This window comes from Nipponia nippon, unplaced genomic scaffold (genome assembly GCF_047370975.1).
Source record: "Nipponia nippon isolate SJK-2023a ecotype South Korea unplaced genomic scaffold, ASM4737097v1 scaffold_4, whole genome shotgun sequence".
Taxonomy (NCBI): domain Eukaryota; kingdom Metazoa; phylum Chordata; class Aves; order Pelecaniformes; family Threskiornithidae; genus Nipponia; species Nipponia nippon.
The window spans coordinates 46,153,459-46,176,935 of record NW_028262358.1 but is presented as its reverse complement, the minus strand read 5'-3'; the positions used below and the strand labels follow the sequence as shown (position 1 = coordinate 46,176,935).

Sequence of the window (23,477 nt, the reverse complement as noted above, 5' to 3'; positions counted from 1 at the left end):
AATGGAAAAATAAGTGCAGCATTAGAGGACTCTGATTTTTAAGACACAGCACAGTTCTGTGCTTCTGGCTTACCGAATATAGCTTCTGCTCCGTGCACCCACCAGAGAGCAAGACAGGGCTTTTGCAGACTGTTGCAGCACACTCTATGGACCCTCCATAAATTATTGATGAAACAGCTAATCTTCCATGCATACATGAGCAACACACCTTATCTTTCCCTTTGGAGCTTAGGTGAGAGTTGTTCATGTACAGCTTTTGCTAAAAATGTACCGTGCGTGCACAAAACATGGTTTTCAAAGGCTCTTGAGCCAAACAAATCACAAGTGTTCATCACTGAAACACTCAAATTTCTCTGCTAAATTTTAAATTTCAGCCCCCACCTGTTTCAGTGTTAGAAGTGTCAAAGATCACCTCTCCCTTTTATATTATGAGAAAAATGTATTTGTTCCCTTTCTCTCACTTGAAAACAGCAACTTGCTTTTTTCCTTGAGCTTTGAGTTAACATCATATTTGGGCAATGTAAAATATCAATCCAAGAAACAGAGCGTTCAAACACTACTAAGGAATTGAAAACCAGAAAGCAAAAAGGAGGTATCTAGACAAGCGCTGTTACGGTTGTCAACATCCCATATGCTGTAAATACCTGATGAGTTTAAAAGGCAAAAAACCCCACCTATTATCAATGTTACTTCCAACAGAATTGTAGGGAGGAGGAGAAAGAGCTCCACAACTCCCTACGTGGAGTAAGTATATTACGCAGGGCAGCGCAGTGGCAAATCAAGCCCTGCAGAGCTGCTTTTCCCCGTGCCTTGCAGCCAGGCACGTAACAGAAGCCTTATTGCAGAGGGCGGAGAGCGCTGTAACAGGACTGTTTGTGGCTGTACAGATTTCTTCCCTGCGAAGCAGGGACATCACATGGCGGTGTGCTGAGAAACAGCCCAATCCGCGATCTCTCCCAGGGACAGGACAGCTCTTCCCTGCCTCTTCTCAGGGGCTTGGGAGGAAGCCGTGCATTGCCTCCGAGTCACCGCTGTTTTCAGTCTTGATGAAGCCTTTTTCCCAACTTCTCCTGTTCACCTGAGGCAGGGCAATGACAGAAGAGGGAACAGGAGCCTATTGACCTCACTCTGGGTGAACAAATTGACCTGACTCTACAGACTCCTTTTAGGACGGCATTGAGATGGACGACAGTTTGAAATTCAGATTCTGGGCTGTGCCTGCATAACAGGGGATTAGAAAAGAATAATTTTGTAACCTGATTAAATATTATTCCATCTTGATGTATTTGTGCTGTGAAAGGACCAGGCACACACCAGTGCTTAAGTCTACAAACTCTGTGAAATCAGTGGGAAGTGAGGGAACTTAGACAGGAGATAGAAATGTCACTATTCTGTTGGATCTGGGCCAAGGTTTGACAGCGTATTGTGCAAAGACAGCACAAGACCCTTCCTCAAAGAGCCTGATGTCTAAATATGAAGAGTAAGTTACTGAGAAGTGAGAAATTCAGGACTTCCCACTATAGGTACAAGGCCTCACTTTTCTTAGGCTATGAAGTTTTAAACCCCACCATATTACATGTAGGTTTAACAGACCTGCTCAGACTAGCCCACAATCCTTTTCCTGTAGCATGCGTGTCTTCAGCGAGAGATTACCACCTCCTTAAACACATGGGAGAGCAGTAAAAGAAAAAACCTGATACATTTCTAGCTATCTTTAAACACTGTAAAGGGAAGTGGTTAGAGGAGGAGAGTTAGAAACCTATGATTTGCCGTCTTTCAGTGATTCAGTTTCTCAGCAAGAGCTCTTCACGCAGCCCACAGTCGATTTATGGGAGCTACAGAGCCACCGAAGCAGCCAAATGTGAAACTGAAGTGGTCTTCCTCAGCAACCCAACCGAGAAACGAAATAAGGGCCCAATCCCACTCCCAGCAGAGACCACACTGATCAAGGCAATGGGATTATGGTACCTTTGCCTGCAGCGGGAGCAGGACGAGGCTTGAAACTGTGCAAAGGGAATACAAAGGGCCATCTGACCGCTAGCGCTGACACTGCTCAGTGGGCTCTGCTACGCATGATGTGATCCAACGTGCGTCTTCCTCAAAATATTTTATCACTTGGTTGAAAGACACTTGAAGGACTCAGCCATTGACAGCTGGCCATTGGGGCTGCAAGGGAAGTGCTAAGGACTTCACTGACCTCTTGCACAGGGTGAGAGGCTCAGGCCTATCATAATCTTAACCTTGAAGGTTGGCAGGGTCAGAAGGAGCACACAAAAGGCAACACTGCTGTTGCAATAAAACCAGAAAACTTCAAGAAAGAAAAACCCAAACATTTTCTCTGTAGGCAATTAAAAGTGGATCCACAGGTTGCCATGGATACAAAAGTCCGTTTACTCTAGTAGTGTTTTCTAGCAACTAAACACAAATATAAGTGATTAAGGAGAAAACACAGCTATGTTTATAATGTTCCATTAGGTTTATGTAATTAGTTCTTTCAACTGCAGACTGCCACTGGTGTCATTTTTCTCAACTGTTCATAAAAACCCAGTGGGCTGATGAGACCATTTTTAGAACCAACTGTCCTGTCTCTGCCTCTCCACAATCATTTGGGTTCAAATGACTACTAGAGTATCACACAGGGCAATTTTCACAATCCAGAACCTCATTTCAGGTTACGGTAATCCAACTAGCAGTTTGTATGGCTGGTCTGAGAGGAACACGTGCACAGCTATGTCTTAGACCATAAAGCAAGCCAAAACACTAGGCACACAGCCTTGTGTGGAATCCTCTGTAGTCCTGTCTCAGAAAAGTGACCTTATCCTCCCATGCATGCATGAGAGACTAAAGCAGTCTCTCTGCTTGTGGGACAGGCAGAAAAGTGAAGTGTCTTTGTATAGACTAGGCTGAAAGAGGGGCAAGTTCTGCCAACGAAAGGCTCACGAGTGTGCATGGCAGGAGACTCTATCTTTAAAACATGATGTTGGATTGGTAACTGCAAGGGTCAGTCCTGCCTCTCTCCATTGACGTTGTAGTGGTCTCCTCCCAGAGCTCTTGTGTCCAGCATTCCCTTCAAAAAAAGGAAAGCCGAAGTTCCGACATCTGGCATGCCGTTAGGTAGGAAGGTCCTGGCAGTGTGCCTCAGCCAGCTGCGATGGGAGCCAGCTTTTGGAGTGAAGTGTGCAAGAGCTGGGAGAAATTGTCTTTGCTGCAACCAGCAGCTAGAGAAGTCTGGGTGCGTTTCTTCACAGTCTCTGGACTGTTTCCATTAATATTTTTACTGGGAGCCCATTCTGATAAACCTTTTTCTGTCCCGGACTTCAGAGCAGTCCTTCCCACTGTTGTGTTTTACTGAAAAATAGCAAGTTTAAAGACATTTCAGTGTCCACGGACACTCTCATAGAACCTGGATGCTGAGGTGAATTCTACATCATCTGGATCGAGAGATCCATCCATCCACAAATCAAAAGTTTATTTCAACGGCTCCAGTACAAGGAACCTGTCAACATCTTTGAAGTATTTTCTCAGTCTTAAAAACCATTGTGCGAGAAGGTCGACACAGGGCACCACTATTTTTTGTTTCATGGGGACTGCATATAAAACAGACAACATTTGTGAAGAGTTATCTCTGGTTTATCTACACGCCAACCCAGCAAACTGGATTCACGAGGTTCAAGCTGGTCGCTCATCATTACCAGCAAGAAAAATTCTGCAAGTCCAGTTATGCCTTCCCGTCAGGGTATTTTGAAGACACACGGTGGCATGGATGCAATTAAAAGGACAGTTTGGCCTACAGAGCTACGATTTCTGGTGAGCAGGGAGATGAAATGAACCCAGTATGATGCCCAGGTTACAGGCTAAGTTGGCAGAGCTTGCAGTAAAAAAAATATTAAAAATCCATTTGTATATAAACTTAGTAATTTTTAAATATAATCAGTAAGACACTTATGAGATTTTTTGAAGTAGAAATATGGCTTAAATCTCACCCCTCAAATTACACCGGGCTTTTCCGTTTGCTTAAGGACGCACAGGAGATGGAGTCTTTTCTCTGGATTTGGCTGTATACACTACAGAGAACTTTAAAATTTTAATGAAGTCACTGCAATTTAAAAATGTCTGAATAGAACATAAGATTGGTCTTTCAAATACCTACACAGTCCAGCTTTTATCATATTCCAGGTTGTGCTAGAGTCCTTGGGAATCATCATCAGGACATTAATCTTCATTTTTTTAAAAACAGAAACATTCAGTGTTATAAAATTTGTAAAATCTATGGCACTATGTCCTGGTTTCGGCTGGGATAGAGTCAGTTTTCCTCCTAGTAGCTGGTATAGTGCTGTGTTTTGGATTTAGTATGAGAATAATGTTGATAACACAGTGATGTTTTAGTGGTTGCTAAGTAGTGCTTACACCAGTCAAGGACTTCTCAGCTTCCCATGCTCTGCCCGGTGCACAAGAAGCTGGGAGGAGCACAGCCAGGGGGGCTGTCCCAGACTGGCCAAGGGGCTGTTCCATACCGTATGACATCATGCCCAGTATATAAACTGGGGGAGTTGGCTGGGGAGCATCAAGTGCTGCTTGAGGACTGGCTTGGCATTGGTTGGCGGGTGGTAAGCGGTTGCATCACTTGTTTTTCCTGGGTTTTGTTCCTCTTTTTGTTGTTGTTTTCCTTTTCACTCCAATTATTATTATTATTATTATTATTATTATTATTATTATTATAATATTTCAATTATTAAACTGTTCTTATTCAACCCACGAGTTTTCTCACGTTTGCCCTTCTGATTCTCTCCTCCATCCCATGGGGAGGGGGAGTGAGCGGCTGTGTGGTGCTTGGTTGCCAGCTGGGGTTAAACCACGCCACAGTAACAGATCTTCAGATCAACCTACACTGAAAGTTTGCATCAAAAAATGCAAATAGTATGCCCCCCCCCCCCCCAGTTGCATACAGTCAGTCCACAGAATCCGACTACTGTTTATTTCGAGAGCACTGCTGTGAAAGGGTAGGCTCGAGAGCTGCCATCGCTGTCAGCGAGAAGGGAGGCAGGGACTGTCTTCTTAATGAGTGTTTGCACAGTAACCAGCACAGTGAGACGCCAATAGTAATAATAATAAAGCTTGATCAGAGATTTGAAACATTGCTGTAACATCAGACAGACTGTTCTGACTGCTGCACAACCAGGGGCTTCAGCTGCTGTAGGAAATACTTAGATTACTCCAGGGATACTTCTGAATGATGTTTAACTAACCCGGTCAGGGCATGGGTATTTTCACTTCGTTGTTTTTGTGCCACCATATTGTTTTTAAGTCAGTGGCAATTTTGGAAGAATGGTTACTTCACACCGTACTCTCCCGAGGAACCGAAGCAGACGCCGCAGGTGCTCAGCCCCACAACCCGCAGCGTGCTCCGTGCCGGACCCAGCCATGGGCAGGAGCGTGCGCGCCACCCAGGGCCCACGGGCAGCCTCCCCGGAGCCCCGGCCGGCTGGCAGGCCCCGCCGCCAGCGAGGGCCTGGCCGCTGGGGCCCGGGCGCCAGCTGCCCCGCAGCCCTGTGCGCCAGCACCTTCCCTGCTTTGCTTCCAGGGCCGCCCCAGCGCGGGAGCTCTGTGCCCTGCTTTGGGGCAGGGACACCAGGGCCCCTACTGCTGCGAAGCCGCGCCGAGCTGGTCCGGGCCCTTGCCCGCGGGAGCCCTCCGCCCCGCTCCCCGCACAGCCGGCAGCCAGGCCAGCGCTCCTGCCCCCGCCGCTGCCCCGCCCGGCTCCAGCACCGCGGGCGGCGGACAGCGGCGGGCGGGCGGACGGCGGCGGACGGACGGACGGACGGACGGGCGACGACGGCGGCGGCGGCGGCGGCGGCGGCGGCGGCGGGCGGACAGCTCCGGCCGGCGCCCCGGGGCCGGGGCCGGGGCCGGGCGCGGCGCAGGGACCCCCCTTCCGGCGGCGGCGCGCAGCGGCGGCCCCGCCGCGGCCGGCGCTGTGGTTTTAAATGGGCGGAGCGGCGGCGGGCGGCGGGGCGGGCGGTGGGCGGCCGGCGCCGGCCCGCGGCGCCCATATAACCCCACCTCCCGGGCGCGGACTGCCGCGGTAATTGGCTGGATGTGGTACTTGGAGATGTTGAGCTGGCTCCTTCCCCCCATGTCCCTGCACACACACAGGGGCGGGTGGTGCGGGCGGGAGCGGGAGGCAGGGCTCAGCCCCGGCGGCGGCGGTGGCGGGGCTCCCCCCACTCCCTGCCTGCCCGCCGCCGTGCCCGAGCCGCTCCTGCTGCTGGGCTGCTGCCTGCGGCCGCAGGAGCCGGCCGAGCCGGGCCGAGGGGAGCGCGGGCGGCTGCTGGCGGCGGCCGAGATGATGGCGGAGGGCGGCGGCGGGCCGGCGCGGAGGAAGGCGCTGTCGCTGCTGGAGGCGGCCCGCTCCCGCTACGAGAGCCTGCAGATCTCCGACGACGTCTTCGGGGAGTCGGGCCAGGACAGCAGCGGGAACCCCTTCTACAGCACCTCGGCCGACTCCCGCTCCGCCGCCTCCTCACAGGACGAGGAGGACGACGAGGAGGACGAGGGGCGCCCGGGGGGGCCGAGCCCGCGGGGCAGGGCGGCCCGGCGCCGCGCCCCCAGGGCGGCGGCCACCCCGGCGGAGCGGCGGCGGCAGCGGCAGGTCGGCGGCGGCGGCGGCAGCGCCAGCGCCGTCCCGGGCGGCCCCGGCCCTATGGAGGAGGAGGAGGAGGAGGAAGCGGAGAAGGGGGGCTGGACCCGGTCGCTGCGAGACGTCCCACCCCCTCACTTCAAGGATGGCAGCGGTACGCGGAGGGCGGGCTGCGGGGCAGGGGGCGGCGGGCGGCTCCGGGCGGCTCTTGGGAGCGGGGGTGCCCGCGGCGGGTGCCCGGAGCGCAGCGCCGAGGCCTGGGTCGCGGAGGGAGAGGAGCCCTTGCAGGCCCGGCTGTCGGCCTGGGCCGGTGCCGGGCCCCTGGCCTCGGGGGCGGAGGAGACGACAGGTGCCTCCCGCCCGGTGCCTCCCCGGGAGCGGCCCTGCTCTCAGGCCGCTGGCGGCCGGGGCCGGCCCCGCTGGTGCGGGGGGAGCCTGGCCGAGGCAGCGAGCGGCGGGGCGAGAGGAGGCCGCGTGTGCTTAGTCACAGGCCGCGGCAGCGCTGCCCCGAGCGCCAGCGGCTCCGGGGCTCCCCCCGGAGCGGGGTGTGCGGCGCGGGGCCGCGCCTGGCTGTGCTCCGGTGTGGCGGGGGGCTCCTCGTCCCCGCTTACGGGTGGGGAGAGCCGCGGATCTGGGCGGTGCGGGTCAGCTGTCCTGCGCTGTGCGGGAGGGCTCCGGGAGGGGGTTCCCTCTGGCTGCAAGGCTTTCTGTGCAGCCGTCCCTACCCTTAGCCCCTCTTGCGTGGCTTTTGGCCAGAGACACCAAGAGCGGTGACATGACACGACACACAGCAGCAGTGCACGGCGCTGAGATCCCCCTGGACTGGCTTGTGTAGCAAGTTGCACCGCTGGTTTTCCTATGGAGCCATTATAATGTGTCTGTCCGCAGGCCTCAACAACCAAGTTGACTGTGTAGCAGCAGGGCTTTGCTAAAAACGATTAATGGTTCTGAAGAGCTGGGGTGTGAAATAAAACATTTGCATCTCAGAACAAGATGTGATGATTCTGTCATCTTCAGCCGAGCTGATGGCTTGCCCGTCTTAAGGTTGCTTGTCTTCACTGTTTATTTTGTGTAGTGTTTAATTCCTTCATTTTGCTATAAAAAGGTAAATGCAAAAGAGTGCTGCTGGCGTTGGTGTAGTGTGCTGAAATTTGTGCAGTGGGACAGGTAGAAACCTATCTGAGGAAGCAGCTTGGGATGGGGGAGTGAGGTGGAGCTAGCACTGGAGCCCAGAGAAAGTTCTGTCGCGCTTCTGACGGATGCGCAAATAGAAGTTGCGTCTATCTCTAGAAATAGCTAAACGCTGCGAAATATTTAAATATCAAGCTGATGTGCCTCTTTAAAGAACTCTGCAAGTTTTATTGATGATTCTTATTCATAAGCATATCTAAGATGAGATTCCGGACTGTAGGCTTCATGGTGTGATGCTATTTCAGCATCAATTATCACTTCATTTCTCTGCCTTTGCTGGCTTATTTCTTCATATTATTACTTTATAGTAATATCCATTTTAATGTAGACAGAACTGGGATGAGTGTTTTAATGCTGGTTTGGAAACAAATTAAGTTGATGACCTATTAATTCAGGAGTTTGTATTTCCTTTGAAATAAATAAGCCCGAGTTATGCTTGTCAGAAATAGATGCAGATGTCCCTTGAGGAAGGTGTATGGGTATTGCTGTGAATATTTCCTCCTAGTAACAGACAGAGAAGTTGTTGCTGCCCTTTCGTTCTGTTGATTGTGATGATGATAGATGCTGCACGCTGTTCATAGCATGGTGATTTGGTTTGGCTGAAGTTCAGTTAGTGTTGTGCTTTGATATGTGTGAAATGGGTACCCTCTGTCATATGGGTTTTTTTGACTACTCAAACTCCAAGCATTGTATATAACTAAACTCCTATAATTCTAGCTCATAGATCGACTGGTTTTAGGCCATGCGGGTATCGTAATTGGAGTCGCACTAAGCATACTTGTACTGGCGCTGTTGTCACTTCATTGGACGCTGTTCTGACCCAAGAGTTCGGATCCATACTCGCTGAGGAACAGGTCTCCACTGAGGTGAAGACAGCCGTCTCTTGCATCTTTCGGTCACTAGTGGAGTACAAGCAAGAAATGCAGGGTGAGACACAGAGCACTAACAAAACCATATTCTCAGTTCAGATGTGTTGGATGTAAGAATCCTTTCTTTCTAGGTTCTGACCTTAAAAGGAAGAGGTTTTCATGAGACTGAGATAAAACTGAGCTTTGGTTAGCACCAAAACTTGCGAGCGCAGCCTTTTGGTCAAAATCTCAAGAGAAGAATCCTAGCGGCAAGTACTCGACATCATCTGATATCAGAAGACAAATGTCCTTGTAGACTGATGTCTCATGAGACTTCAGCTACATCAATGCTGGAAATAAATCTTTGAATCAGACTAGGATCAAACCTGGTGTCAAGCTGTTCGGTTTGGGAGACTGTCCCTTCATGAAAGGCAAGGTGTGGAGGAGAAAAAGGTTTAAGTTAGTTAATGAGAATGAGCTAAAGCTCCCAAGGAAAAAAAAAAAAATGAAGAGCCACTTACAAAACTCTTGTTGTCTTTTTAACTAGAAGTAGAACATACTATCACTTCCTCTTCTCTTTTTTTTTTTTTGAGTAAATTACTTAATACTGCCTTTTCCTCCCCAGCCTCAATATTAAACTGATGTCTTAAAAGTATTGTATCCATCCCTAGAATTAGTCCTGGGCACAGACAGGCTAACTGATACTTCATCTCAACAATATACTAGAGGCCCAGATGTGCTGGGGGCTGCTGGCAGCGTTAGATGGTTCAGCATGTCCTCCGTCTGCAGTCAGCCACTGCGTGTGTTTGTGGTTGGTGCCTGCCTTGCCCGTGTGGCAGGTTCTGACAAACTGGGAAACGTCTGGATTGACTTCTGTGTCAGGAGAGAAGTGACTGGATGGCATCGCTACTCAACACTCTGCTGCTTGTGTCCCTGACTTTTGTTTTCTGCCCCTTTTTCAGCAATCTCCAGTTACTGTTGTTTCTGTTGCATTTAATAAAAATAGTGGGTGCTTAGACTCCCTGGAGGGGGAAAAAAAAAAAAAAAACATGAATAGCTTTAGCTGACTTCCTTTGTGGAAATCCAAAATAGCTGTTAACTTTAACACAGAGGTTAGAACAGATGGCTTGCTGGCAATTCGTGTTATTTTCAGTTAAGCTACTCTGTGAAATCATTCTCTTTAGTTGCTGAGAAAAATCCCGACCAAATTGTGATGCCCTGATTTTTAAACTGATAACTAGTGGCACTGTGTAGTTCTGATTAAAATAGGTTGAGGAAACAAGGGAGGTGAAGTGCCCGTTACAAATGTCAAAGCAGTAATGTGAGTTCTGAGGTATGAGCAGTGGATAGGAGATCTTGGAGGCAGCTGCTGAAATGCCTTCCCTTCACAAAGAGCGCCTGGCTACAGCAGGTCCGTGGGTAGGTTAACGTGTGTGTTTAAAAGGATGATGGCATGATCATGATCAGTTGTTGGATCCAGGCATGTTTTGGCATCTCCCTTCTCATTCTCTCCAAACCTTGCTGTGAAGGGGAAGCAGAATCGATTTGTTGGGAAGTGAACCTGCAAATAGATAGGCTTCTAGGAAAGGAGGTCTGACCTCTGCCCAAACAGTACTTCGATTCTGAAAGGAGGGATAGCTGGGGCTCCTCTGGCTTCCCTTCCTCTGAGGGCAGGACAGAGCTAGTTGCGGAAGTGCAGAAAGAAGAAGAGAACAAACCACTGCTAGGATAGGGAAAGCGTAATTGAAATTGAGAGAGCAAGTGAGCAACTATTATTACTTTAGTGACAAGCTACTAAGTGCCAGTAACTCAATGCAAACCCTTCATTTCTGGTTGCTCCTGCCTCAGACTTAATTGGTGTGTGCTTCCTTCCTTCAAGAGCGGGGTGGCTCTGGGTGGTGCCTTCCCTTGTTAGCTCAGTAATCTGGCCAGGAAATGTTCTGTAATAGATGAAGGCAGTGTTGGTCCTGGTCTTTTGTTGTAGAGGGTCTTAGAAGGTGCAAATATCCTGCAGTATTGCTGCAGCTTGATGTTCCTGAATTGGGGTAGCTGGTGTTCTCTTCCTAGGGTCTGATGCTTCCTATATCCGTATATTTCAGTGACCAGAAAATTGGACCTCAGATGTGAGAGCACTTCCTATTGTTAGGGATAATGTTACCGTGGCAGCAGTAGCGGGGAAGGCTGGGCAAAAGTTAATGCTGAAATCCTCAAAGTACAGCCAATCGGTGCTACTGTTTTCTTCATTTTCCATGCCCTCCAAACCCTGTTCTTAAGCCTAGACCTGAGGACAAAATGTTAAGAATGTTCCTTGTTGAAAGAGTATAGCGGCTCCTCTTCAAGTTGCATCTGAGAGTGTAACTAGCTTTTTATGGATTTCCAGAGTATTTCTCTGCAACACTAAATGTGCTGCAAGTTACCATCTTTGAAGAACACGTTCCAGTGGAACAGCATGCTCTCAGGGAGAAGTTACATAGACCATGTCTAGCAATCAGGCTCTCCTTGTCACCTTGAAGAGGTTTAAATGAATATTTAAAGTAGTTTTTATTCTTTTTTTTTTTTTAATGAGAATGTTCCTTTCCAGAAAGACCAGGGGAAACAGTCATTTATTCCATCATGGCTTCCACTTGAGGGATTATCCTCTGCACAAGGGAGGGTGTGTTATCTGAGAGATGAATTGAGCCTGCATGCAGGGTGGTAGCGTCTTCCAGCTAAAGTCAAGGAAGCAAGGCACAGCTTTAAATTCCAGGTTGTGACCACCCTCACAGTAAAAAATGTTTTTCTTCTGTTTAATCACAAGTGTCTGTTTGCATGTCAGCTGATAAGTCTTCACTCTTGATTGGATTTTTTTCAGTAGTGTTGTTATTTTATGAATGTTAAATAAGGCAAATTAATTTAGTTCCTTCAAGTTAGTCTCCAGTGAATCATACAGTACAATATATATTGATACAGCACGGAGTTGTTCATTTGACCTGTGTTCTAAATAGTTTTAGCAGAGGTAAACAGTTCAGTTAAAGTTAAATAATCAAAGGAGAGGAAAGTGATGTAGGTAAGGGGAGAAAGGCTTTTAGCTGTTATTTGAATGGCTATAATTGTAACTGGGCAGAGAGTGATAGAAAGTCTTTGCAGGGTATAGGGGGAGATCCAATGCCCATAATCTTCCCAAGAGTGTGGAAAGGCAGATGGGAAAGCAGCATTTCAGCAGCAGGGAGCCTGGAGGAAGAGCTCTGGGGTCAGGCTGGGACGTAAGAGGGCCATATACATGCCACCATCCAACAGTGGTGGTGATCTTGGTTCATATCCTGAATAGAATCTGAAGGCTTTAGTCTTATTAGATTGAGGTCAATACTTAAAGATTCCAGAGGTGGAAGAAAGGCTATGAAAGCTACTTAGTCGCTTATGGCAGATTCTGCTTCGGAAATATCTGGGCCAAATTCTCTGACTGTAAGTGGATAAAGTGCTGCTGATGTGACTTGTTCTTGCTTACTCATATCATCAGACAATTAGTTGCCTTTGACTTGCATAACCATGGAAAATATCTATATAATCTATTCTTGCATTCTAAGTAGAAATTACTTATATCTTCCTAGAAGTGTTGTGATGCTGTCATTATGGTACATACATGACACAGATGTACACGACCGCTTTGCAGATCCTTTATAGGATGACTTAAAGGTTTGAAGTTTTGCTGAAGTGAATTATGCAAAGGCTTAATATCTCATATGTCTTATGAAATTTAAATGTGCTTTTCGTGGGGTTTTACTGGGTTTAGAGCGCATTTTCCTGCTTCCATCATCACTGAAGTGATGCAAGTGCATGACATGACAACCTTATTGATTCTAAAATTTAGTGCACTTTAGATATCTGTGTTCCCTGCCTTCTTTTGCCCATAGCTCTGCTATTGAACATGCATTTGGGGAATAACCTAGTGTTGATCAACTTCATCGAAAAAAACTGTTCTTCTCTGCTTTTGTACAGAGACCCAGTTCTGATCAGTACTTGAGACATGAAGAGTCTATAAGCACTGCAGATCAAGGTCTTCTCCAAAGACACCGTCTAGCCTTTTACAGAGAAAAAGTATATTTACTCCTAAATCTTTTACTGTATCAAATGAGTCTTTTCCCCTTGCAGCTATTGATGGGGTCATTTAAAAGAAGTAGATTAGTTCCTGCAGCTACTCATGTCCTTTTGTCAACATCACAGAAACAGTACAGCAAACGATTTCCTTGTCTGCATACCTCCAAGTCAACCTGGAGAGGAAATTAGCCTCTCTGCTGAGTCTAATGAGGGTGCTAAGAGTGGAGTTGGCTTGCTAATTCTGTATAGGCAGAATAGGTCACAGGAAGCTGTCCTGGATGCCATAAACTTAAAAGAAGCTGGAAATTTGTCTTAGGTGTGCTTGTTCATGTAGGTGGTTTTTTCCCCCTCCTCCCGTGCTCAAGTTTCCAAAATTTTGGAGCAGATGGATTTAGCAGTTTGGAAATACAAGGTGCTTCTCAAAGGAAAGGTAATCATGGATACAACTACACATCTTATCTAGAGGTAAGTGGAATATAATCCCTAAAATACCTCATCCTTCCAAATACTGCCAAAAATTGGGCATGTTATTAGAAAACAGAACAGATGGACTCAAAAGGAATGCATGGCTAAGACAAATGCATGAGAATACTAGCATTTAATATCTCACTTCCTTGTGGCAAGGCATCCTTTCTCGGAGCTTATCCAAGCTCCCACTTAATATTCCTTAAAGAACAGGATGTTAGTCAGTCACTGGCTCTGTCTGAAAATGAACGGGCACATAACTGAGGGGGTCTTTTAAAAATGAAGCCAGAGCTCCTTGACTGAGGGACTGCAGGAAAATAGGCTTGGAAGGCTCCTTAGCTTATTTTGGCTCTGTATAAATTGCTTCTGGATTATCTCCTGGTTTTCTGTGAAGACAACTGGTATTAATGGCACATGATAGAAAACATGCTTTCGATTCTGCTTTCTTGGACAGCACGAGGGATTCGCATGACCTGTATTGACAAACTATATTTGCCATTAAGAAGGACAAAGAACAAAACCAAGCAACTTCTATTCAGCAAGCAATACAAAGCTGTAGCTGTGCAGCTGAAAACTGGGCAAACTGAGGTGTAGTCGATGACGCACACTAAGGATGCAAAAATCGTGTCAGAGAGGGATACACAGGAGACACAGAAGCAATGAGTATCGTGTATGTCTGTATGGATGGGAGGAATTAGCTGTGCATTGGACAGGAAGATTACTGGACTGAATAAAAGATACAGCGAGCCCATCAGTGGGCACAAATGAAAGTGTTATTTCTAGTGAAGAAAAGGCAGAAAAAAGACTTAAAGCAGCTGGTGCTATCACTGTGATTCATTTCTGATTACATATGGCAGAGAGGTGGGTGTGTATGAAAGATTAAATTGGAGCAAAAAATGAGAATATCTTTCTTTTTTTAAGTTACTTACGAAATTCACTGTTGTGGAAAGTCTGACTATCCAGTGCATATAGTCATCTCTGCTTTTTTTGAAAGGTAGATGCTGGCTAACTTCCCAGTGGGTAGCACTTATAGGTGTGAAGTGTGGGGTCAGTGTGTAGCTGTGGGTGTGTGGCTACTCCCATTGATTCGACGGTGCTGTCTGCTGCTGGATGCACCCTGCTGATAGAGGGCTTGGGCAATGGTAATCTTGTCAGTTCATGCCCAGAAAAACTACTTTGAAGAGGTTATATGTATTGAAACCCATACATGTATGCACTTATGCATACGGCTTATGGCATTTGGTATTGGGATCTAGTTTTACTTGTTCTGCCCTAGTGGGGCAACGGGGGAAACAGTTCAACTGGACTGCAAGGCAAGAGGCGGCCAGCCTTCCCCAGAGGGCAGGGTGGTGGTTTGTAACCTTCACCTGCTGCAGCAGCCTAGCAAAAATGAGCCACCTTTGGTTTGGGGCGAGAGATTCCCAAGACGATCTTGAAAAATGTCAGATACTCTTACATCTGTCATGCTGGACATGTTGCATTGTGGATGTGAATACATATGTGGATATAAATTCTTATTTAGCCTTTCAAAGGGCTTCTAGCTTGCTGGACTGTATTCCTGAACGGGATCACTAAATGAGAAGACCTCCTTAAACTAAAGACTTTTCCTCGTTTCTTGGCCATCACAGTTATTCCTTACTTGAAAACTTGTCCTGTTATATAGTTATTTGTTGGTTTGAGGGGAAATAAAATGCAATGTCTGAAGGTTTATACTCATGAGGTCTGCATTAATTCCCTCTTGTCATTGGCTTTGAGATTAAGAGAAATCAAGCACTAAAACCTGGAGTGCCTTTAAGTGATCTGTAGCTACTGTCATGGTGCTAACATTGCTGTAAGTAGTCTCAGTCCTTTCTTTTAAGCGTTAGGAAAGGAGGTGGCTTTAAACGTGTCATGAATCTCCCCCATTGGGAAAAGACTGATGGGTTTTGGAGTAAATGACATTCTGCTCTTTCCACTTGACAGGGTTGTACTTGATAAATAAGGAATGACCCTCTCAAAAAAGGCCTTTCTTCATCTGCTTCTGTACTACTGGGTAATGACTCACACTTAAATTGACATCAGAGATGGTCTAAAACAGCTTGTCAGACCTCTACAGCAGCCCTCTGTCGTTGTGCCCCATGGGGCCTGGGGAGGGGCCTGGGGGCTCCCCGGTGGCTGGGCACTATGGGGGCTCCCCATGGGGTCTGTCAGGGCAGGGCCTGGCAGCCAGGGCCTGTCCCACTGCCCCAGCCATGTCCCACAGCTCCAGCCTGGGCCATCAGGCACCTCCCTGGGGACAGGCCAAGGCGAGATTGGGATGTGAGCCCATGGATGGGCCTGGCTCAGCAAAGCCCATGGCCAGGCAGGGCAGGGCTGTGGGGAGCTGGAGACCAGCCCTGCTGGGGCAGGGGCTGACGGCCCCAGGGCCTGCAATGGCGTCTGGGGCCAGGGGGCCCAGGCAGGGACAGTCAGGCCTGGTGGTGCCCCTGGGGCACTTACAGCAGCTTCTTGAAACAAACTCTTTGGCAAAAGCCATGACTTTCTGTAACATCTTTTCCACAAAAGAGGTGTTGAGAAGGAGTTTGCTGCTGCTTGTTTGGGCCGCTCTTCCAGACCACTTCCCACCTGCTCTGGGTTCTCCTTTCCCTGTCCCTACAGCTCAGGCTGTTGGTCGCCAGCCCTCCCCTCAGCCATGGAGAGCCTGGCTGCTGCCATAGCGCAACTAGGGGATAGCGCTGTCTTCTCATTACCTTTCTATTTCATAGGTGTCCTGCAAGTCCCTGTTGGTTCAAATTACCTTTGCTGTTTATTTCTCTTGTATGAAACAAGATACCAGTTTGTGGTGGCTTTGGCGCCTGGAGTGGTTGTACATAGGAGCTATGTGAGCCTTTTGGAGGCCCACCACAGTCACTGCGTTCCCCGTCAGATTTATCTCCTCGTTTCCTATAATGAATCAGAGGCAACTTCTTGAGGCAGGAGCCATCTCTGTATTATTAGCTCTGAGTTTCGCACTCTGCTTTGTGTTACACTATATCTGTTGCGAGAAACACCTTCTTGCAGAGATGAAAATATACGAGGGAGAGAAGCAGGCAGATGCAGAAACATCTGACTGAATAAATACAATCTAGTCCCCGTCAGGTATTCTCACTAAAATTGTCATTACTGCAAATGTTTCTGTCTCCATTTGAAGTCGATAAGGTCTGTCCTAGTATCTCCAAAAATGTGTTGCATAAAGATCTGGCAAAAGCTTAAATGTTCTGATGGAAGATTTTTTTTTTATTGTTATTTGATGAGAATTTGAAACAGCCTTGCTGAATGGAGGTGCACTTACTGAATTTGTTTATTAAACTTTTAGATAACATGAAGTTGGGAGGGACTTCATGTGCACTGAATTTGCAAGGTTCTTGACAACCTCAAATAGCCCAGGGGGAAAAAAGGGGCACGGTGCAAGAGAGAAATACTTAGTGTGAAGGCAGCAATGACTAACAGCACAAGTGGAAAATGGAGGGGAAGAGGAAGGACTGTTTAGGTGGAAAAGGAACTGGAGGTTGAAGCCGGACACCAGTCAAATGTGACTCATTGTCATGTTGTTGTGAAAAGGCAAACATCCTCCCCAGATACTTGAACAGAAGAATGTACAAGTCTTGCAATGAGACTGGCTTGCCATTTAGGAGAGGTAGCCTGGGTCACCAACCCAGGTGAGAAGCAAATAGTTGACTGTGAAGAGAAAGGACTGAGAAGCAGAAAATCTACCAGCTATACCACCTTTCAGTATTCTGTTTTCAAGCTAAGCGGCCATCCGGATAAGTAAAGGCTACTGTAGGAAAGGTAATCATCTGCCTTCTTGCTCTGGAAACTGAATATAAAGAATAACAGGTGTAAATTGAATTGATGGATAATTAAATCAGACATGATAGAAACTGTCAGACAGTGCAGTGCTGCAGAAGTCATGAGGTATGTCACTGGGAACCTAAGAACAAGTGTCGCTAACCTGTTGACTGACACCCAGTATGTGTGCTGAATGGGGATAGAGGCCTGGAACTAAAGGACTTCCTGAGGTCCCTTCCAGCACTGTTCTCTGCTTTAGACTAGTGTTTGCATGTAGTTTAACCTGGGAAGCTGCTTAGTGGCAAGTTGTATGTTGAGAGTGCTATGCAAAAGGCTTGCCACTTGCATCTCCTGCCTCAGCTTTGGGAGCAGGGAGAAAGCTGTATAGCTGCTGGGAAGGAGCTGTGTGCTTGCAGAAGGCCTCCTGATCCATTAAGGTGAAACTCCCTTCTTCCCTTCACCCCAGTATAATGGCCCAGGCACACTTGACTGTTACTTAAAGTATTGTTCTCACCTTCACTTCTATAGTAATGAGTTGTGTGTCCGTGAATCTTGTATCTCTACACAAATGACTAATTGTGAATTTCCTTCTGCCAGGGATACTTGATACAACACTACCCAAATACCTGTGAGATGAGCAAAACTGCACTTTGGAGGCATTTAGTTTTTGCATCATTCAGTGGTGCCTAGGTTTGTACTTGCCTTCATCCATGACTCTTGTGAGGTATGAAGAGCCTCCTTGCAACTAAATGCCAGCACAAACCGCTATAGACCACTGTAGATAAGGATGGATATGTGGAGGAAGACAGGCCCAGGTCTGGAATAAGCCCAGCTAAGTCATAGTCCAGATGTCTGCAATAACGATGACCATGTAACAGATGTCTTGGCAAGAAAGGACAACGGAATGTCTACTCCATGTTTCTCCAGTTCATGGACTGGGTATCAGAAGGTTGTTTCTTCATGACTTTGTGAGCATTGCAAAATCGTTTCCATCTTGCAAAGAGTGCTATTGGCACTTAAGTCTTTTCCTAATACTTCCCTCAAGTATATTGAAGAGATTTGCTTCTTTTTTTCCCCCCCAGGCTAAAAATGAGAAAGTAACTGTTCTCTTCACAATCTTTCCTTGCAAGAACACACCCCTACTTCTTATAGCAGTAATTCTCTATCTTTCCCAGCTTAGGGTCAGCTCTTTGGTGGCAAATTGCATAGAGTTCCAAGCAAGGTCTTACAGTTCCTGTTCAAAGGTACTAATACATCACTATCTCCACTAAAGATAACTAAAAACCTGCCCTATGCTACCTAGAAAGCCACTGGTTTAGAAGTCAGTTGTGCATCACTTTTTCTGCAATATAAGGGATTTGTCTCTGATTTGAGCAGGTAATTAGAGGAAAAAACTCTCATTAGTGGTCTGTAAGTGCATGACTTTGTCCCCTTTTTTTTCTGTTGCATATACTCCTCTTCAGATTTATTTTGTTCTAATAATAAATGAAACAATCTCTTCCAGAAATCACCTACCTTCATCCAGACAACTCCGCTCTCAGTCAAGGATCTGGGTAAAGAGGAGACATTAATGGTCTTGCTCATCCCTGTTGCTGCCCATTAACAAGTAGTTAGCTAGAAACAGAACAGATAAATTCAACTATCCTGTAAGTAATATCTTAGAATCGTACCCACTAAAAATTATTCTAAAGTGACCTATGATACAAATGCTCTGCATTTGTCTTGATGTCCTTGATTAATCTTTCCTCCAAAATCTCTTCAGTCTTTGAGAAGTACTGAGATCAGAGTAACAAGTTTAAAGTTGCCAAGTCTCTTACTTTTATTTGAAAGTCTTTGTTTTCTCAGCTTAATGTGTTACCTTGAACTTGGATTCACTTAGGTTCTTGTTATGGCACTCCTATTATTTCAGGATTAGAAACAAAAAGTATGTACAAAACTGCAAGATTTTAATTTTTTATGTCTTTGTCTCTGCCACGGGTATTGCAGCTTCTGGAGTCCGGTCCTCAAACTCATGAAACTTCCTCTCTTATGAACCTCATTAGTTGCCTTGAAAATGAAGGCAAAAATGCTTGCCTTGACTGCGGAATCACACCTAGGTTATCATGAATATCTGTGTCCTGAAAATTGCGCTGGCCTCACTTCCTCCTCTTTCCCCTTCGTCCTCATTTTATTTAGTTAAAGAGCCTTTTGGCTTTTCCTGTACAAGACACACTTGTTTCTGATTAAAAGAGGAGGGAGCATAGCCAGAAGTACCTAATCCTACAATTTCACTAGACTGGGGTAAATACAAACCACGTTGAGCTCTGTAAATGCAAATTACAGTGCAAGCACCTATTTGCTCTCTGGGACAGATGGCAGGTGTAAAATACTCAGCTATGGATATTTTTGAATTGGTATTGTCAAAGCAGGTACTGAATATGAAATTATTCTAGGAATATGAAATGGACTTGACACTGTTAATGCTGTTGTTGAGATTGTACCAGTTTTTAACTCTTTCTGTTCTTTTTGGCTGTTGGCTATCACTCCCCGAATCAATGAAAAGAAACTAAGTGAGCATTAGTTTCTTTCTAAAAGCAGCCAACTGTATGTTGAAGCAAAACATAGCATTTTATGGGCAGATATTGCAGTTGAGTGAGTGAAATGTTAAAATACAAACCGTGCCTTTTCTTTAGGCCTTTTGCTGAAAGGTTGACTCAAAAGGGGTTGAGTATTGACCTGGAGCGGCTTGACATTGAGCAGTGTGTTACCAGTTGTTCTAATGTCAGCTTCCTTCCTAAGATAAAAGGGAGATGGGATTTTTTTCTTTTTAAGCTGAAATGGGCAGCTAAAGGGAGAAGGCTTCAGCACAACACTTTAATCAGAAAAGGAGCAAGAAACAAGTATAACAAAAGCTGTTCAAAACTTTACTTTGAAGCTTTCTGTTTCTACTGAGTCCTTTTAATCTGTACTATAACCTTTTCCTAACCTGCTCTTCTCTGCTACAGCATTTAGTTTCTCTAATTGTATTTTGCTTCCTAGAATCCTTTGCTGTCATAAAACCGAACGTTTCTCTTGTGTCTTAATATAGATCCTACCGATACCTCACATTTTAACATCATGTTCTTAGTCATTATGAAACTTCCTTTTTTTATTCTTCTGGGCTCTGCTGGACACCATCTCTCCACTGTTCCTGTTAAAATTGCAGGTAGTCTGGGGCAGGGGTTCATTGTTCAAATTTTGCTGCTTAGTAAGCCAGGCTTTTTGCAAGTTTGCTCTGCCTTAGGCGCACAGGTCCATTCCTGTGGGAGGAGAAGGTAAAGGTCTTCCAGTTATTGAGTTCTCACCTACCTTATGCAAAAACAGCTGATGGAGGTGACAGCCTTTTGAATTGCCCCTGCTGAAAGATGGCTTGCTTGAGTTCAATCCTTATTAGACAGCACATTTGTAGTGAGAAGAGCCTGTAGGCTCTAACAGCATCTCCTGCTATGAAAAAGCTAGCTGATGTCGAGAGACAAGGCCATGTAAAACCAGACTGCCTGTTCTTACGTTCACAGTGTCACATAAAGATGACAGCTGGTACTTCTAACATACGGAAGGGATGGCCAGATGCCCCAGACCACGCTGCTCACCCACACCCGCTACAGCTGATGTTCGAGATCTGAGTGCGTAGGAGATGCAATATGTGAACAACTGTCACACCCACCACAACATCAAACTTAGCATTAAAAAGCTGGAAGGAATGCAGTGTGCAGTTCAACAAAATTTGAGTTTCAGATCTAATAGGAGTGGTGCTTATCTGTGGGTTTGGTTATCCCATGATTAATCAACCTTCTGTTTGGATGAAGGTTGCACTTCAGGAGCATCAGCTGCCCCTGCATAGAGTTTTGAGTGAGCTTTTTATTGGGACTGAGGTGTGAATGCATCTGTGCTCCTGCTGCCTAGTAGAAGAGACTAGGAGAAGTGTAGAGGCTAGTGCACTGAGTAATGGGCCCAATTCTTTGTTACGAGCATTTAAGCAATATTCTCCTCCCTCACCTCTGTTGGTGGGGGATGGGGATTGGGTCTCCTATGTCTGGTTCTTCCCTCACTTGCACAGTGTATCCTGGAGTCCCTTATCCCCCAGACATTGGTTCTAGTGGCAGGAGGATGTGGCCAAAACCAAGTGATAATTTCTACAAAGAAAACAAAATGCTGTGTTTGTTTAAGCAGTTTTGGTGTGGCTATTGCTTTTCTTTTCCTCTTTGTGACTAGCTAAACTCAGTGTTCTGCATACTGGTGGAGCTTGAATGCTTCCTAAAGAAAGGAGTCACGCAGATACATTTTAAGTTTTGCTTTCTGTGACCACTGGTGTAGACAGACATTGTAAGTTGCCTTGTCTGTAGTTTGGCAGGGGGAGGAGAAAGTAAGCAAGCCTTTAAACTCAAGTAGAAAAGTTAGGTCTTCTAAGCAGATTCTTTTAAGTGCCTCTCTGGTTGTGTCTTTAAGGACTCTGTACTATACTTCTCACTGCTCATTCTTTTATAGTTATTCCTGGTTTTGTACAGACTGCATCACTTGACATTATAGTACTTCTACCACTCACTTGTTCGGAGCAACTCCCTGACTACACAGGGAGCTTAAGTGCTCGAGACTGTTACGTGCCTAAAACTCAATGGCAAGTTGTATGACTGGATTGCTCCCTAAACATAGCGTTTAATTAGCTTTTAATAAACATTTTATATACTTACAACAGTAAGTTTGGTATCAGATGTGAATATAAGTGGTAGAAGCTAACATTAAGACCCATGATCAAAAGGAAAACCCCATGTTCCCTGAAGAACACAGCAGTTGCAATTTGCTTGCCAAGGTTTGAGAATGATGACGAGAATCTATTGAGTGATAGTCGTAAGGCCCTGAAGGGAGGACAACGGGGCTGGAGGAGAGACTACAGAGGGTTTTTATGATAGAGACATTTCCCTCCTTTCTTACCACTATGCATATTACAGCCTCAGTCTTGCTTATAGGATTAATAATTTGCATGGCTGACTGCACAATGAGTGTGTGCTCTGAAAACTTATTTCCACTAGAGAAAAACACAAGACTGTTAAACATCCTTTTGATTTGTGAATGACACAAATTAAAAAACTCAGAGGTGAGTGTCGAGGAATGTTAATATAGTACATTATCCTTTGAGTCCAGAGAAGCATATAAGCACATGCTTAAATAAATGCGTATGTGGCACTACTTTAATGATATAGTTCAGTAATATGCTAAAAGCAGAGTGACATGAAAACTGTTATACCAATGCAAAAGTACCTCTGACTGATACCACCACTCCCTTGAACAGTTTTCTAGGGGGGGCAAAGGGAAATGACTCCTTTTCAAAGCAAACTGATTATACTGGTATAAAACCTACCGGTAGATCAGCTGAAGCTTATAGGATTTCAGTGTGCACTCAGCTCTCTGTTAAAGTGAGCGTGAAGTGTGTCTGCTAGGCTGCTTTAGTCCTGAATGCTATTACTGAAGAACTCTAGGGCAGTGTTCTCCAAACATTTTTACACCCTTATCAGTAGAAATTTTTTGAGCAGGTGCCCCCAATCTATGTATATTTACTTATTTATAAATTATATACATGCACTACTGTACTAATATACTACATATATCATAAAACATACACAAAATAGAAATTTAAAAAGTATGAAAGATGAAATAAACACTATTTAAAAATTTTATTTATTAACAGTACAAAAAATACCTTCTTCTAGCACCCCAATAGATTGTCTTGTGTACTCCCTGGGGTGGGCGCACCCCACGTTGGAGGAGACCACTGCACTAGGGGATATGACAGGATCTTGATATGAAGTTCGTATGTAGGCAAGCAGTCAGTGCCTGGCAAACAGGACTGTGGTCAGTTGTGTCCCTCTCCTCCAGACCGCTTCAGTTCAGGCCCAGGGAGAGAAGGTCTGTAAAGTGGCTTGCCTCTCCCTGCCAGGTGTACTACCAGACCCAGATCTAGTATTTAGCTGTGATGAAAAGCAGTATGTTCACCTGCTTCCTCTGTCTTCTCTCTCCCTTCTCCCTCCTCCCCGAATAAATAACGTTCTAGCTTGCTTAGTGGGTTGAGGTTTTGATGACACTGGGTTATAAAAAATCCAGGCCCAGCCTTGCTAATAATCTGAAGGCTTTTTTTCCCACTAAAACATTGATGGGGGTTATAGCACTTAGGACCTCGTTGAATCTGGCCCTAAAGGAGGAATGTAATCAATTCTTGATGTGGAAGGGAAAATGCTACCTGTTCAGGGCCATTCACAGTTAGTGAGGAGGAAAGGAGCTGCATCAGAGATGATGGAAAAAGCTGATGGGGTTGAATGAGATGCAGCAGGTCTCTTTTACTTTTCTTAATTTCATGAGGTGGTCAACATAAAGAATGAATGGAGAGAGATGTTGCTTAAATGAGAGACCTTTGTGAACCTAGCAACAAGCAGCTGAGGAAGTGG

The 23,477-nt window shown here is 46.1% G+C and overlaps 1 protein-coding gene across 1 annotated transcript in view; it reads left to right on the top strand.

Moving 5' to 3' along the window:
• The first annotated feature begins 6,094 nt into the window (after window positions 1-6,094).
• PGBD5 (piggyBac transposable element derived 5) overlaps window positions 6,095-23,477 on the top strand; it is a 75,200-nt gene continuing 57,817 nt past the window's right edge. The window contains exon 1 of the mRNA XM_087776724.1: window positions 6,095-6,791. Coding sequence (XP_087632850.1) covers window positions 6,095-6,791 — 697 coding nt within the window. The remainder of the gene's footprint in view (window positions 6,792-23,477) is intronic.